Source organism: Mytilus californianus, unplaced genomic scaffold, assembly GCF_021869535.1.
Source record: "Mytilus californianus isolate M0D057914Y unplaced genomic scaffold, xbMytCali1.0.p SCAF_11, whole genome shotgun sequence".
Taxonomy (NCBI): Eukaryota; Metazoa; Mollusca; class Bivalvia; order Mytilida; family Mytilidae; genus Mytilus; species Mytilus californianus.
In genome coordinates, this window is record NW_026262593.1 from 71,439,417 (window position 1) to 71,456,896 (window position 17,480).

Here is a 17,480-nt window from a genome sequence, read left to right on the forward strand (position 1 = left end):
TAGAGAATAGAAATGGTTTTTGGTTAGAGAGTATTTCATGTCACAGTGCAGGTCGCAATCACGTGACTACAATTACGTAATGATAGTTGGAAAGTCATTGTTTCACAACACGTTCCTGTAAATATATTTAGACTCCTAACTTCTCTAGTTAGTTTAATCGTTACCATAGCAACGTTGAAAGGGGATTGTTGAAAGGAAAAGAAACCGTATTCAACTAAACCTTTTCAAAGGTTTCATAAAAATAAACAATATTTTCTATCTCTGGAAATTATAGAAAGTCTCAACGAACAATTAAATATTTGAATACAACACATCTACAAAATCTGTTCAAAGGTTTCATAAAAATAAACACTATTTTCTCCTCTCTGGAAATTAGAAAGTCTCAATTAACATTTAAATATTTAAATACAACACAGCCCTGTATGAACCTATTGCTGAACTTTTAGTTAGGGAGAAGCCACATTTTTTCTTTTTTTTTCTGAAGTCTTATTCACTAACAGACTTAAGTGTTTCAATATTTATTGTATCCTTGGTGGCGCTTATTTTCTTATGATCTCAATGTCAATACACATTCACGAAATAAAAATATTATTTCAGTTTAATGAAAGGACGGCCCCGTCAAATATTTAATCGTGGATCCATATCTATATAAGTTTGTTTGCTTTACTTTTATATATAATAATATCTATATTCTTTAATTAATACCTACTCAGGTACAAACATATTTACTCATTATAAAATACATATACGTTTTCAACTAAGAAGAAAAGAAAATGCTAAAATAAATACTGCCAGCCCTTAGCTAAGTAAATAATGTGTCAGAAATTCTTGTCACTAATTGTATTCTACATTGACTTTGAGAATATATTGATACTCGAAATAGAATTACAAGTGGATCGAAATTTAATGAATATGTCTTTTCATTGTCAAGTGTATAAAATTCTATGCCGAAATTCTAATCAACTTAAATTTCAAAGACTTGTTTAATATGAGTAAATTTTCATTCTATTACATTATGATAGGCATATAATAGACTTTTCTTTCTTTTGAAATCTGCTAGCAACTCTTATTTTCAAAAGCATTTGAATAGCATGTCTTGCCTATACAAATCATCATTTTCGGAATAACCTCGGGAATCTGTGACGACATGCATCTAAAAGTCCTACCCGGAAAGTCGATTACGCGGGGAGGGCCTGAATTGCATACAAGTTACAAAAACGGTTACTCATGAAATTGACACTCAAATCATATAGTTTGATATCAGTTCTTTCACTCCCATGATAGTAGTACTGGGTCGCTGCAATGAAGAGCAATGCATGGTAAAAAGCAGGAATGCAGTTACCTTTTATTTTTATCATCATATGAATATTTGATTTATTTTATTTCTTAACCACTAAAGTTTTCTTAAACACTCAAATACGACAAGCTAAAGTTGATCATGATTGTAAATGGCAAATAACTGTATAAGCATTCTGGGGACTGTGCTAGTTTACTGGCTTAAAAGTGTGGATCCAGGATTTTGAAAAAGGGCAAGCCAATGTTCAAAGTGATACTTGTAAAAAGTCTATGCATTTATCATATATGTAGCTCCATAAGGGGGCCGGGACCCTAAGCACCCCCTTAATCCGCCCCTTGTTTCTGACTTGTTTTCGTACTCTAGTAATGTTGAGATCAGTTAAGTTCAGCGACTTTCCCCAATATAACAATAATAAAACTTTGTCCCCTAAGCACCCCCCCCCCTAAATCCGCCCCTTGCTTCTGACTTGTTTTCGTACTCTAGTAATGTTGAGATCAGCTAAGTACAGCGACGTTCCCCTATGTAAAAATAATAAAACTTTGTATCAAGTTTCGGAAGAGATATGAAATGTATGCGAATGAAATTGTCCAGTCATTAATATTAAATGTCACTTTAAAATGACGAGGATTATTCATAATTATCCCACGACATTTTATCGCCACAATAAAGGTTATCTTATTAAGTATTCTCTTATTTCAAGTACTTGTGTATACTTATTTAGAACATGTAGTCATAATGAACTAGCAAGCATAGTTCACCATTAAAATATGTTATATTCAATATATACAACCATATTCAGAATGTGTATATATATGATTGTATAAGTGTCCTTTCCCTCTATATATATAGTAACATTGAATACTTTTTCCTTATAAACATGCGGAAATAAACCATATCAATGGCTGATTCAAATGGGGGCATAGAGTACATAATGTTTCCACTTTGATCGGAAAAATATAATTTTTGATATAAAATTGTAAACTTTGAAAAAACTTCTCGACGGTATGCTCGCCACTATTTATACCATTGCGAACAATTACGCAACCCTTCTTTTTTCTCGAAACCCTTGATCCACCCCCTGCAAATTATATCGGGATATACGGGATTATCTTCTCCTGATTTTATGCAAATCCCTTGTCATTCTGTTTCAGAAATCGATGCTTTACCTCTGTGGCAAGTTCTCAAATCCAAATCGGTTTATTTTGATGGACATATTCATCAACTAAAAATCCTCTCAAATGGCACTTGAAGATAGTTTGGAAATGAATATCGTTTGTTCCTGTATATTCCTGCCAATGATAGTCATTCTTATGAACTTGAGTAGGTTAAAGCCAACAAAAGACAAAAAAATCAATCGACAGAAGGATACAGCCATAAAGGTATATTCGAAATCATGCAAAATAAAATGAAACAAGAGTAGAATTTTATAAAAACTCGCATGATGGTATAAAGGGTTTGAATAAATACCGAAATTAGATTGGTTTCAAGAATTTGTGTTTAACAAAACAGAAGCGGAATCAACACTCAAGCTTGCGTTTTATTCATGCAGTTCACGTATGTTTGAATAACGTTTGAATCTGTCGCGGACTGACAACAAATGGCGAAAATAATGTAGTTATAGTTGACTTTTTGAAACAACCATCAAATTGAGGATAACCCTTTTATTGGGAAAATCGATCATAATTTAATCCTGAGAGAGCATTCCACGGTATTATTATCCCGTAATAAAATGCAACAAAAAGATCATACATCATTTTATATTACCATGTCGGATTGGAAAGAGCTTTCCTGATCCGAATACGTAATTCCACGATCAAATTCAATTTGGAACTTTTATCATTCAACGGAAATCTTTTGTTTTTCTGATATTAAAATGGTATCATTAAATTTTCAAACTTTTATGGTAAATATCATAAAATATACGGTTCGATTGCTTTTTAATGAGTAATTTCAAATATCCTCTGGGAAGTTATTTTGCTTGAACAGAACAGCAAAAGATCAATTCAGTTCCAAAATGGCGGCCAAGAGAAAACAGATGAAAAAGAATAAAGAAGTAATTAAATTGATAATGTTAGCCTAAATTGATATAAATAAAGCAGGCTATATTGATTTGAAAGATAGCTGAGGGGATGAATAACATGAAATCATCTGTTTTGTTAATAAAAATCGTATAATGAAACTACTGAATAAACGCAAAAGCCAAAAAACGAAAACACTGCTCATTTCCAAAGCCCAAAGGCATAAGATAACGAACGCAAATCAATGGCTTTTAAAAACCGTAAACATGGTAAATGCATAGTCCAATATTCTTCCATTGGAATAGCCGCAAGCGGGTAAAAATGCAGCCGCGATTTAAAAACATATCTACTTGTGATTGTACTTTGATTTGAAATCGGTTTTCAAACATATAACACCATTGTACACGCGATTTCAGTATTCTAAGAAACATATCAGTCTCTGTTTTCATGAGAAATCAAGGATCACGGAAAAAACATTTATTCTACGTTTCATATACTTTGCAATCATTCTTTTATTAAATTCTACCTTTCATGTACTTTGCAAACATTCTTTTTTTCTACGTTTCATGTACTTTGTAATCATTCTTTAATTCTACGTTTCATGTACTTTGCAATCATTCTTTTATTCTACGTTTCATGTACTTTGCCATAATTCTTTTATTCTACGTTTCGTGTACTTTGCCATAATTCTTTTATTCTACGTTTCGTGTACTTTGCCATAATTCTTTTATTCTACGTTTCGTGTACTTTGCCATAATTCTTTTATTCTACGTTTCATTTTACTTTCATGACTTTGCAATCATTCTTTTATTCTACGTTTCATGTACTTTGCAATCATTCTTTTATTCTACGTTTCATGTACTTTGCCATAATTCTTTTATTCTACGTTTCATGTACTTTGCAATCATTCTTTAATTCTACGTTTCATGTACTTTCATGACTTTGCAATCATTCTTTTATTCTACGTTTCATGTACTTTGCAATCATTCTTTTATTCTACGTTTTATGTACTTTGCAAAAATTCAAGTGTATCAAATGAACAAACAATATTTGGTGTATACGTCAATGATTGATTGATTGTTGTTTGCTTAACGTCCAGTGGCAAATATTGCATGCATGTCCAGGACGAGAACACATTATCAATAAATACAATAAGTAAGTCCTGTAATAAAGGCCGTCCGGGACGAAGGTCGGGTAAATTTGGACTGCCATAGGAAAATGAGGGTATATTGGATAGGGACAGACTTGTTTTTCCCCTTGCAACAGACACCACATACGGACTATACTTCAATGAGACAGCGACCAAAACATCACAAATATATAATAAAGACATCGTGTTTTACGATGGTGTCTACACATACCTCATCTATAGAGTTTATTTTATTCAAAATAAGATGTCTGTAAGCATGGTACGATTAATGAAAAAAGTTAACTTCCAGTAAATTATTGGATATATATACCCCCCCCCCCCCCCTAAAAAAAAAAAAAAAAACCAAATGAAACGGACAGAACTAATTAAATAAATGCATAAACAATGTATCTGATAACACAATTACATGACCCTACCGGAAATAAAAGTAAATATATAGAATTCTTTTCTTGTAGAATTTCAAAAGAGACTCTCAAGGGAACCTCCAATTGTTGTTGATATATAATTACAGCAGAACTTGGTTATCTTAATTAAATTGTTTAAATTGCTAGAAATGTCGCAAATAGGTAGTGACAAGTCGAATTCACCAAGGGAGCACTCGTTTAGTTGTCGTGCAATGATACGCCGAATTACCAAGGGAAAGCCAGCCTTTTCTCTTTTATAGGAAATATATTTCATGTTCCGTTACATTTTATTACAAAGTCAATAGAAGCGATAACTGCATTCGTTAATTATTCATATGACTGTTCCGTGGTAAATTGAAACAAATTGTTTTGAAAAGGCATCGTAAATAATGTATAGAGCATGTAAATTTCTAAACTGGTACACTTGTTAACTAGATAAAATTAACATGACTTGTGATAGGACACGCATATATACATGCTATACTAGTATACATAATTTTGTTTCGTTTCTAGAAATAGCTCTTTTGGAAACGGTTTACCAAATTTGATGAGCTATATTTGAATCCTGACCTGAATTATTTTGAATCTATTGACTATTGTTTGTATTTTAAAAAAAAATATTTTGGATTATTTTGAACTAAATGATAGAAATGAAAATTTACAAAAGATTCAATCGTTCAAAAAAACATGATAAAACTGAAATTCATGATAATAATAGACAACATTTCGGCATATATCACGTGACAAGCTAATTTGAAAAATGACGTAAGGTGGGCAGATACCGACTAAGGAAAGGAGGAACCATGTTCAACCCTCCATCTTAAATTACCAGACATTAAGTTACGGTTCACTGGAAAAAATTACTTACTGTCATTGCAGGTTTTGAACAGTCTAATGTACCACAATTTGAAAACGCCATTTTATGTCTATTTCAGTAAAACAAAAACGTTTATGTGACGTCGCAGTATAGCACCAATATTACATTTGTCACATATGTGTGTAACTTTCCTTCCCTAGAAAATACACAAAACGGAGCATGCAAGTTTTACGTAATTTCCACTGAATAAACTTCACATAGTTTTTGTAAATCCATTTAGCTGTACAATTTTCAAATCAATTTCTTCAGTGTGATTTATCCTACAGTAACGAGTCAATCACAAAATCCTGAAAACCGGAAGAAACTTTATAATTATTAACAAGTGATGGTGGTATATAAGATGAACGGAACTCTGACGCAAAAACACTCACGAACTTTTAAAGATGCTCAATTGTTTCGTTATCTTTTTATGTTATTTTTAGAGTCAACTATTATAGAAACAATTTCAACTTCAAGTGAAAAAAATCCAATTTCAGTTCATTAGAAAAATACACACTTCACTTAATTAGTGTAAAACCATACAAAACGGCAACACAATTGTTTACAACGCGTATTTCCTACTATTCTTTAGCGATTAAATAAATTGGCAGAATACATCGTAGACCCATTGATCACTCGTGATGTCCCCCATCGATTTTAAGGAAATGTCTTAATCTAGCGCAACATTGAAGTAGCATACATTCAACCGTAGAAGCTGATTTCATAGATTTTCTGATGGCAAAAACACACGACTATGGAACCGTAATCTTGGCAGGAAAAATCAACTCTTCTTTAGTTGAAAAATCATTTTTCTACAGTGCTAATTAATGATAAAAGTCAGAGAATTCGTGAACTTTAAGCTCCGTCTTTTCTCAGATTTTCTATTGTGAAAAATTACTAATATTATAGCGACGGTCGATATTTTCTTAATAATGACAAGCCTTACACCTGATCCAGGGAAGTCATTTAAGCTCATTAAACCGAGGAACCGTTATGATGAGAGCAACGTAAGGCGATTATTTTTAATTCATTAAAATAATAGAAATACATTTAAAGATAATAACTAATACGTACCGGAACAGTACTATCCGGATCACAACCCAAGCTGGAACAACCACTGCCTAACATTTCACGGTCCTCCGATCAGAGATTAATACAAAAACAAAAGTGTATTTTACATCTGTTGTTGTTTTTATAACTTGTAACTTCAGATTTTTATTGTATCAATATATTGCATATGATACTAGCACGTATTGATTTTCAAAATGGCGACACACACGAAAGCTGAGATGCTCTTTGTATTTCTGTTATCCGAACTATGTCAAATTTGAGGCTGAAAGAAGACACTGTATGTCCCGTATGTCATATGTTTCTTATCATTTGAAAAAGAGGAGGGTCCTGCGTGTCCTTCAAATCCAAAAGTGACGAATAAATGCTGTTTAAAAAAAGTTTAGGTAATCACGTTTAAAGTATATGAAATTGAAAACTATTGCCAAATTTCACAATTGTCTCGGATAACAAATTCTCACATACAAAATAAAGTCGAAAGTCTGCTTTTAAAAACTTCTGACTAATGTTGTCCTGATTCAGATGTGTTTCGTTATGACAATGACAATCTATGTGGGCATTTAAAATATGACAACTTCCAAAACAGGCATAGAACAATGCGACAGGTATGATCTGTGGCAGTTGTGGAATGCTTGTAAAAAATCCAAAACAATACAACCATGTATAAATAACGTGTAATCGAAGTGTTAATAAATATTATATCATATCACAAAGTCGATTAACAATAAGTTTGCAAATAATTCATCCATAAGATCAATGCTAAGAAGTGTAAATAAATATTGAACGTAGAATTTTTTTCAATATCAAACTTAACACGTTTTACACATCTTGAACGCCATGAACTATGAAAACTGACACTTTCTTTAGATCAGCTGTTCAGATATTCGGAATTGCATACACAACTTGTTAGAAACAAAAATAAACGTTATTGACACAAGTTTCAGGTGGATCCATTAACACTGAAAAAATTTCAGCTCAATTATCACAAAGTGCACTGCAATCTACGGTTACACGTATAAGTAACTGATAATACCTCAACTAGGAAATTGCAAATCAATTTTTCGCAAGGTAAACAAAAGATTATTTATCCCAGAAACAAAAGATTATTTATCCCAGAATATGCATTAAATTATTCCGATAAATATAACCAGCACATTTAGCGATAAACATGATAAAGTTAAAAGTTGATACTCTTCCAGAATTCATACGCAAACTGCATTAAATTAGTTTTGGGAGTAAATTATTGATAATTCACTGCCATCATTATACGCTATTATCCACAATGAAAGTAATAAATGCTTATTACGGTCATTTCACGCTAAATACACATCTAAAGTGGCCATTAAAATACATTTCAATGGAGAATACACACTTTTTCAATGATCCACTTTTAAAACATACATAATTAACGATGTCGGCACAGCATGTTGGCAGAACAAGATTGAAAAAAAGTATTTGTAACTCAATGCTCGTTAAAAACATGTGTTTTATATAAATATCAATAATTTGAACTGTTTTTCACCTGCTTTATCGTTTGATGTAATGCAAACCAAGATTTAAAGTGCTAAGAACAATTCAACATATCTTCAATCAGCTAATTTAAATATCGTTTGACATATAGAAATGTGTTGTCTTTGTTCGACATGTTTGTTTAAAATGAACAGTTCTTAAATACTTAAATTAGGTAATAACCTTAAAATAAACAAACTTCATTTAATGAAATACTTCAAAATTAGATATACTAGTATACTGCGGTTATAAAAGGGGAGAGCAATTTGATTTAAAACAATGTCCTATAAATTGTTTTTTGTATGACTTTATTTTTTCAGGCAAAAAAAAAACCGTCATCTAAAAAAATATGTTTCCTCCCATCAGAATCCTTGCATATTCAGATTAAAAAATAGTGAGAAATGGATGACTTTTGAGCCCTGAGAAATTTGAATCCGCTAACACAGTTCCAATTTTCTTTGGTTTCCACATTATCTCCTCTAAAACATTCACCAATAAAGTATACTCCAATGCTGACAGTGTCACGTTAAGATAAACCAACGCCATTAGGCAAAAGAAATTTTTCCAATTCAGACTGATATAGTGAAAAACGAATAAAAGAAGTCTATAAATTTTAAATGAATTTATCAAATTATTTCATATGGTTTTTTTAAATTAGAAATTGATCTGTAAAAACCCAATGTAATCCGACATCCAAGCAGAATCTAATATGTTTGATCTCCGAATTTGCACCCAATTTAGGTTTAATTATACCATGATTGATTATCCGTAATTTCAAAGGGACACTACTCTTCATGACAAACGATTGTATTCTGGTCTAAGGGACATAACTTGTGTCAATATTAATTATCGCAATTGAAAAGATACGGGGAATTTATAAATCGATATTAAATTTGATTATCTTGCCAATATTCGTCCCGTGTCAATTATAAACACAAGTTATCCTTTGTTTGGAAATCAATCAATACTTCCGTAACTCTGGTTTTCTTCAATTATCTAAATTAAAACAAGAATACATTGTATCTTTTACTTGGGCTGTATGCAATTATTTTCTATTACGCTGAGCACTGAAAAAAATTCTGGAAGGTCATTTGTTCTGACATTTATATCAGTTATCATGGAAACTAAGTGTGATTGAAAAAAAAATCAGTTATTAATCCTTTTTCATGAATAAAGCTGGTATATAAACTTCGAAATTAAATTAGGCAATTATTATTTCTATTCCTAAATCTCGGGTTCTAAATCAAATCAGAAACAAATAATTTTATATGTCTCTGACAAAATCAACAGCGTTGACGTGTGCCATTTTAAACATAAATAAATGTTTTTTTATAAGTTTTTATCATAACAAAGAAATTTCATTGCATTGAAAAACATTTCCAGTATTCCTTGCCTGTGGTGTCCTTAGAGCACTGTGCAACTGGTCAACACGAAATATTTGTTGTAAAGGTATGAATATTGCCTGAAACGCCTATTGTTAGTCTTCTTTAGATGAAAACCAGTAGAATTTACAAATAAAATGAATTTTTGTAAGATAACAGACGGAACGAAACCCATCAATTCAATTAAAGAAAGAGGTCAACATACGGTCTTCTACCTGAATAGACACAAGTCTATGCCATATTTCATTCCCTTAACCACAGTAAAACATACAAATTGTGAACTCGTTTCACAAAGACTATCAACGTCTTTTCATCTAGCACACTTATCTCTAGAGCAGAAGTCTTGTCGGTCTAGTTCAAAGACGAGTATTCATATTTTTTCATGTTGGGGCCATTTTAAACTGACTATACGGTATAGGTTTTATACATTGTTGAAGGTTGATTTATACTTACATCCACGCCATTTGACATACGGTGGATTGTAGTCGCATAGTCAATCGTACCACATCTTATTTTATATACTAAATAAATACATTAGCATGTTATCGACTCGAATATGCATGTGATATTTGCCGCTGGACTTCAAGTCCATCAATCAATCAATATTCAATTTTGGATACATTTTATCGATGTGACCAGTTAAACCAAATGAATGACCATCTAAACAGGCGCGGATCCAGGATTTGATGTTAGGGAATTTCTTGGGCTGTAATTTTACCTACAAATTACATCCTCTGTTATAAGGGGAAGCGCACCGGGTTGCGCCCCCGTCTAAATCTGCACCTGTTACTGATCTTAGTCTCCTGAACGTCTAAAAAGTAAATTTGATTTATGCTAAATAAACCATCTTTTTCATAAATGAATGATGTATCTCCTTAACGAGCATTTTATCAGATTTTATTCAGTGTGAATTTAATTTTCATCTTGCTTTTATAAATTTTTGATTATATTTTAATAGTATAGGTATAAAGAGGAGAATTTACATATCAAACAGTGAACCCGACAATCATAAAATCTTAACTAACAATGAAAGGTGAAACTTATCTGATAATAAAACACATCTTTCATATAATATAACATTATCAAAATTTTATTGAAAACATATTCTTTGTATATTTTAGATAGATATGGTAATAGACGATGAGTTACAGACTGAGTTACAAGGAGTTGTCCTAAACCATAGTTATAGGAAAAATGAATATTCGACTTCAGTTTATCATTCTCAATGGCGTCCGTTCAAAGGGAAGCAACTCGATCGTAATTATAATTTAGAGACCAAATGCAGTAATGAATATTGAAAAATTTAAGAAAAAAAAAAAGCGAAGAAAATAATGCATGATAAGCATTAAACTCGATATCTTGAATAAAGCATGAACTTACTTAAGATAATATAAAATAAATAAAATTTGAAATAAAACATAAAATGAGGTCATTTGATACTTAGTTTTGTCACAGAAATGCAACGTCAACGCCAAAACGAATTAAAAGTTCTGCTTGAAATTAGAGAACAGTGTTAAATAATAATCAGTTACATACAGTATTAGATATCTTAAGCAGTTTAAAAATGGGTGTTTTTTTTTTACATATCTACATACAGGGGAACGCCAGGGTCACACATGTATACCTTCGTTTTAGTGCGACAATAACTTTTAGAGTTTTTTAAGAGTTATCTATTTCAGTTCGCACATTCGTATTGATATTTGAGAGGTGGACAGTGTGTCCCTGATTACCACTTCCCTCTACCTTACTCCCAGAGGAAAATCGCCCAAAGAAACCTTTCCAGCATATCTATATAACTCCTGCCCGTCATTCCCATGTTTAATTTTTCATTGATAATAAAATTCGTTTTTTCAATTTCTGCTTATATCAAAATTATTTCTGTATTTTTTAAACTTATTTGTTTAGCGTCGATTGACATAGTTTACTTACATATCATGGGAGGGAACAAGTCCAAGATTAAATAAATCAGAATCGTGAAAAGACAGCGATTTAGAAAATGGACAAATTGTTCAGAATTTTTTTTGTCAAGTTTCCCTATATGAACCTCTTAAAAGGTCAAAGGGGTCTTGTTTGACGAGGGTGAGAAATTGGAAATCAGAGACAAAGATCCAAATCATTCTAATATATATGCAAGTGTTGTATTTCCCTTCATCATCCTTTTTAATGCTTTTTTTAAATTCTAAGTTACGATCTGTCCATCATGTGAAATTGACAGTCTGGTCAGTTTTCAGTTTCCACCTCCCATAAAGACGAGTCACGTGACCAGAAACTCCTGATTCTAGCAGAAAAAAGTAAACAGATTTTAAGAAGTATTCAATGCCTTTAGATACCAAGAAAGGTAGGTTTTGTTGTCGTGAAAGTCGAAGTAATTTTCTCTTCATTTCAATGCCGTTTCACTCGGTTCACGATCGCATCTACGTTTAATTACAGGACGTCCTAATTTTGCTAACTCGCGATGCAATATTTTTTTATAACTCGGTTCTGTATTCGCTCCCTTTTCTGAATAAAAAATCCGTAAGGATATACACATAAACGTTTCATTTGAATTTTATAAAATCGTGAAATTGTATAAAATTCAGGATTGAAACATTATCGTTGTGATGTGGCTACTTTAACTTCCATACATGTGTATGATTAACAATAATTACAGAATGGTGATGTTGTCCGAGTAATGACACGAGTATGTTGCTCTGGTCACATCTGCTGATTGGTTCATCATTAATTTTATACGAACTTCTAGCAGATAAGTAAAGATATACGATACAACTCATATATACTTCGGAAGTATACAGTATGTGATTTAGAAAAATGAGAGCGTCAATCTTTATCAAAAATAATCTGTATAGCAACTTGTCTTATTAAATTTTCTGACTCCAGTAAGTTAAGAAAGACTCGTATATATCCGTCTTCTTTATTGTCATGCTCAAAAAGACGATTTTTTATCTTTATACCCGTATTTACACATGTCATCTCTGACCACATTTGATTACAGAATTAAAGCATACAGATACTATGTAACTCCTGGAGACAAAAGGAATGGATTTGAGGGAGGTCTTTATCTACAGCACAGATTTATATCATGACAAAAATTATCAATGGAATAAACAAGATAGAAACCTTCGGTATTCACACTCACGATGTTACGTGAAATACAGAGGAGTGCAGTTTTTCCTTGGGCGCTTGGACTTTTGAGTCGAAGCAATTATACGTGAGTTAGTGGTAAATAAGACTGTCAACCCCTAATACGGACATTTTATCCTCCTCATTGGATTGTATACTTTGTAGGTTTTCTAACTTAATGACAAGCAGTGTATATGAGCCGTAATGCTTCTGAAACTGTAAAATATTTCAACATTGGTATATAATATATTTACAATGCAAAGATGAAAAATTCGTAAGGGTTCCGCGGAACCCAGTGTCTCGCCTACTTTTGCTGTTAATCACAGGCTCAACAAAAATGAGGAAAAAAACTTAATAAAAATATTCCTCTCTATACTATCTTTTGATTGTAAGTAGCTTCTGTCCAAGTTTGTTAAAAATCCAGGATAGTTTATGAATCTAATAAATGTTTTAAAAACTTAAACTGCAGACTGTATGTAATATTAACTGGAAGAAAAACTAAGTCCATTTATAAGTAAAATACAGAAAAAATGGAACAAAATTTTAACAAAATTTCCTTCTAGATACTAGCTTTTAATCATAAACAAGCTTCTGTCCAAGTTTGGTACAAATCCAGGATAGTTTAAGAAAGTTGTTAAAATTTCAAAAACTTTAACCACAGAGTGAATGAGATGTTAACTGGCAGAAAAACTAAGTCCATTTATAAGTAAAATACGGAAAAAATGGAATTTTTTTTTTTACAAAATTTACTTCTGGATACTATCTTATGATCATAAACAAGCTTCTGTCCAAGTTTGGTACAAATCCAGGATGGTTTAAGAAAGTTATTAAAATTTCAAAAACTTTAACCACAGAGTGAATATTTGTGGACGCCGCCGACGACGACGACGACGACGACGCCGACGGAATGTAGGATCGCTATGTCTCGCTTTTTCGACAAAAGTCGAAGGCTCGACAAAAATAAACATAAATTCAATTCATATGCCCGCAACTTCAGGGTTTCGCTGGAGCCATTCAGTAAAAGAAACCGTTAATATATATCAATTTTTTTAAATATGCATTCCAATAAACACAATTTAAGATATAAACAACTGTCTGAAGATGTTCTATTGTACATATACATATAGATGGCTTCGATATGTGACATTAATGTAACACATTGTTTGCATAAATATGCAATAAAAAACTGAGTATATGTATACTCTTAACAATAAGTGCAAAATATCTTATTCGACAGACCTGTAACTTCATCTTGGAGAGGAGGATGAAAATCTACTTATACAGCGATAGTGTCAACCTTTAACCGAAAGAAGCTAGCGAGTTGAATCCTGACTTTTTCTGTTTTCTCTGTTTGAAAGCTTCAGAGATATGAAAGTCATTTATATCTTTTGAGACTAAATTAATGGCATGTAGTTTATCTAAAGAACTTGTTACTAATCGGGCGTTATTTTGAATACATTTTTTATATTTCAACCTTTCACCTTTACACAGAAACTGCTTGTTTTTGCAAGTTTTCTGTATTTCTATTTATTTTTTACTAATCTTTAAAGTTATTTCAAAACTCATTCTACAAACTCATACATAATTACAAAGAAACAGAATTTCCTGTTTTCTCAAGTTTTTAAAATTTGTGTATCAAAATCTTTTTTCATTTATTTCAGACTTTTAATATGAATAGAAGTTTTTGTTAAAAAGAAGCGAAACAGGAAATTATTATAAGCCGAGTCTTATACCCATTGTTCGATGTATCCTATATGGATCGTTAGACCATGAAAAACCAAGGTTACGGATTATACTTAAGGTAAATAAAACATTTTTTAAAGATCTTGGCGTATCACATTCCGTGAACTTTTAACTTACACATCACACATCTTTTGTCGGGATTATACACAGAGTTTACGATACTTATACAATAGAATACGATTTTATGGACAAAAGACTGTTATTTTTACCTTTAAAACTGTGAAAATTAAATATACTATCAAATAATTGAGTCTTTATATTTAACTTTATTGAAGATTGTTGCCAAGTGGAATACACTATGTTCAAAACACACTACGGTTCATTGAAGTGTCCTTTTATACCGTATATGTTTCTGTAACACTCCAGTGTAAACTGTCAAAAAAATAACGAATTGAAGGCATGCATTAGACCACTTTCGAGTTATGTCCTTCACCGGAAAAGTTTGTCAATTATGCGCGCCTTTATGACGTCATAACCAGATAGACTGGGGATCGCCTGTATCCCTACACTATTTAAGTTCATCAAGCGTCTTCGTGATCGTCATAATGCAGGATAAACAAGAAATAATGTTTGTTCCGTGTGTACTTAATCACAATTCCCTAATGACAGCAGTGCTGATTATTAATAACAAGAATTTAATTTGCCGAATAATTCGTGCAATATAGCCTCATATTTTTTCAACCGCTCGCTCAACATGGGAAGGAAGCGCGATGATGCCCCTAAACGCACGAATGATGTTCACTAAAACCAAAAAGTTTTTGACGGAAATGCAACGAACCCGAAAGTTGTCTATTAGCATTCTCACAGTTCTTTTATCTTCTTGTCCTGATTTCCAAATTTAGCAGTTTTGTCTCAACATCATGACGGTCTCTTCAAACATTATTGCATTACAAGTACTATCGTGAGTGTCAGTCTATCATGTTATTTAGTATCGTTTGAAGTACAAGTACAGTATTTACTGCTGAAGTAATAAAAAAAAGTCCTTCTCTTCTTCTCTTCTTCAACCTTTCATAATGTTTTGGAATTCCCAAATTGAATTCCTACATACAACTGAAAAAGCTGTCAAGTTTTATAAACAAAGTAATATTTCGTCAAACTATGATATTTCATATTTACTTTAAATTTTAATAAGTTTTTTTTATCAAGAAGCTCAACTCATGCAAACTTCAAAAATTGAATCTTGTTCATATTACTGAAGTTCAAATAAACATTCATTACTTACATTGAAGAAATTTACCATGATTCTTGTTATTTTACAGAATACACGCAAGAATTAATTTAGAAGTTATCGATCCTTTCATCCGATTCCAAAGAGGCCAATAAAAGGCTGCTAGCTCAGCTCACAAGAAGAATCAATTATTTGACAGGCTATCAAAAGGAATATCATGTGATACTATCATTTAATACGAACAATGATCCGAAGAGCAATAAGATGGCGCTTGATTTCTTCCAATGATTAGTATTATTATTTTAACTGACAAAGCCTTCAACCCAGGACGGTAGGAAAAGAAAACATGGCAGACGTTTGGAGAAATAACATCCAACTGAAACTGACAATGAAAGTGCTCCAGGCTGATTATTTGTGGTATTACATGGATAAGCCAATTTCCTGCTTAATTAGACGGCATTTCTCTGTGTAAATAAAGAAAGCAATGCAATGTAATGATATCGCCGAATGATGCGATCAATTCATAGGTTCTATAAAGTCTGGTCTATAATATGTCACTCAGATGTCGTATAGGGTTCTGAAAAAGACACTTTGTTTATCGAAGGAAGAAGGCTAATAAGTGAAATTCGCAACTGATTGACAGCTGGGCGGTAACGTGTCTGTCCAGTGATATATTGTGAAATGTAACTCGCATTTCATTTCAAATTGCGTTTTCGGCACATCGAACTAATATTTTCGGATCAAATCAATATCATCTTTTCATTACTATAAAATTGAGAAAAACATCCCTTTGAACCCCCTCTGTTGACGGGATAAGTTTTAAGATACATTGAGGGGTGGTGGTGGTGGGGGGGGGGGGGCAAAAGGAAGTTGGTCAAATATTGTCATGATAGTTTTCATCTTACCAAACACGTTTTCTGCTGTTTCCTCTATAGATCTGTTTCTTGTTTTACAAAATGTGTGTGTGTATGTATAAAACACAAGTGAATGTTTCAGATAAGCTTATAAAGTGTATAGAAAATTCACATATTATTACTGATACTCATCAAAATCTAACTCCGTATTTATGCCTCCTTATTAAGAAGAAACAAATAATAGCTCGAATTTTCGTTATCTAGGGATTGGACATATTAAGGTATTGAGCTAAGAACTAAAACTTAATGACTTTGAATGGTGTATCATTAAATGACCATCGAAATAAGCCTCGGGTGTAAACTGTGATGGGGCCACGTGATTTTCAATTTTAAGTGGTTTGTGAATAGTTATACATTTTCGTCTGTATAATTCTTTAAGTTGATTTCTAAGACAAAATATATTTCTGATTCGAAAAAGATGGAGTTATATAAGATAACTAGAAAATACCAAATTACTTACAATGTAAAGATTTACAAATTTTATATATGAAATAAAGTGATAAAAGAATACAAATCCTGCTCAACGCTCCCCTCTCCCTAAACCTGCAAGGTCCTTAAAGATGATAAAACTGCTACATTGTACATGTACCATTACATGACTCACAAGTAAAAAAGCGTGTCCTTTTCAAAGAACAGAGAGCTATTAAAATTAGACTTATTACAGTAAGAAAAGTCAAGCAATACAATAAGACTACTACATGTAGCTAGTTAAAAAAATACAAGATATGATATTAAGAGGTTAAGAGATCGCAACTCTAAAATTCACTAAATTAAACATTTATCAAAACTTTTACGTAACACAATCTTGAAATGTACTAAGTACTATATAAAAGTGTCCGTAATACATTAAA

At 32.0% G+C, this 17,480-nt stretch overlaps 1 protein-coding gene across 12 annotated transcripts in view; it reads right to left on the reverse strand.

Moving 5' to 3' along the window:
- Positions 1 to 17,480, reverse strand: part of LOC127720635 (uncharacterized) — a 149,120-nt gene that overhangs the window by 15,363 nt on the left and 116,277 nt on the right. The window contains exons 1-2 of one of the 12 annotated variants that reach the window (XM_052227338.1): positions 6,800 to 7,754; positions 5,738 to 6,033 (exon numbers count right to left, since the gene is read on the reverse strand). The exons of 8 other annotated variants lie outside the window; for them this stretch is intronic. In XM_052227338.1, coding sequence (XP_052083298.1) covers positions 5,738 to 5,788 — 51 coding nt within the window. In that variant the 5' untranslated portion in view covers positions 5,789 to 6,033; positions 6,800 to 7,754. Of the gene's footprint in view, positions 1 to 5,737; positions 6,174 to 6,799; positions 7,756 to 15,769; positions 15,803 to 17,480 lie in introns of those variants that run through there. 3 more of the 12 variants (XM_052227346.1, XM_052227337.1, XM_052227341.1) reach the window with 3 other exon arrangements.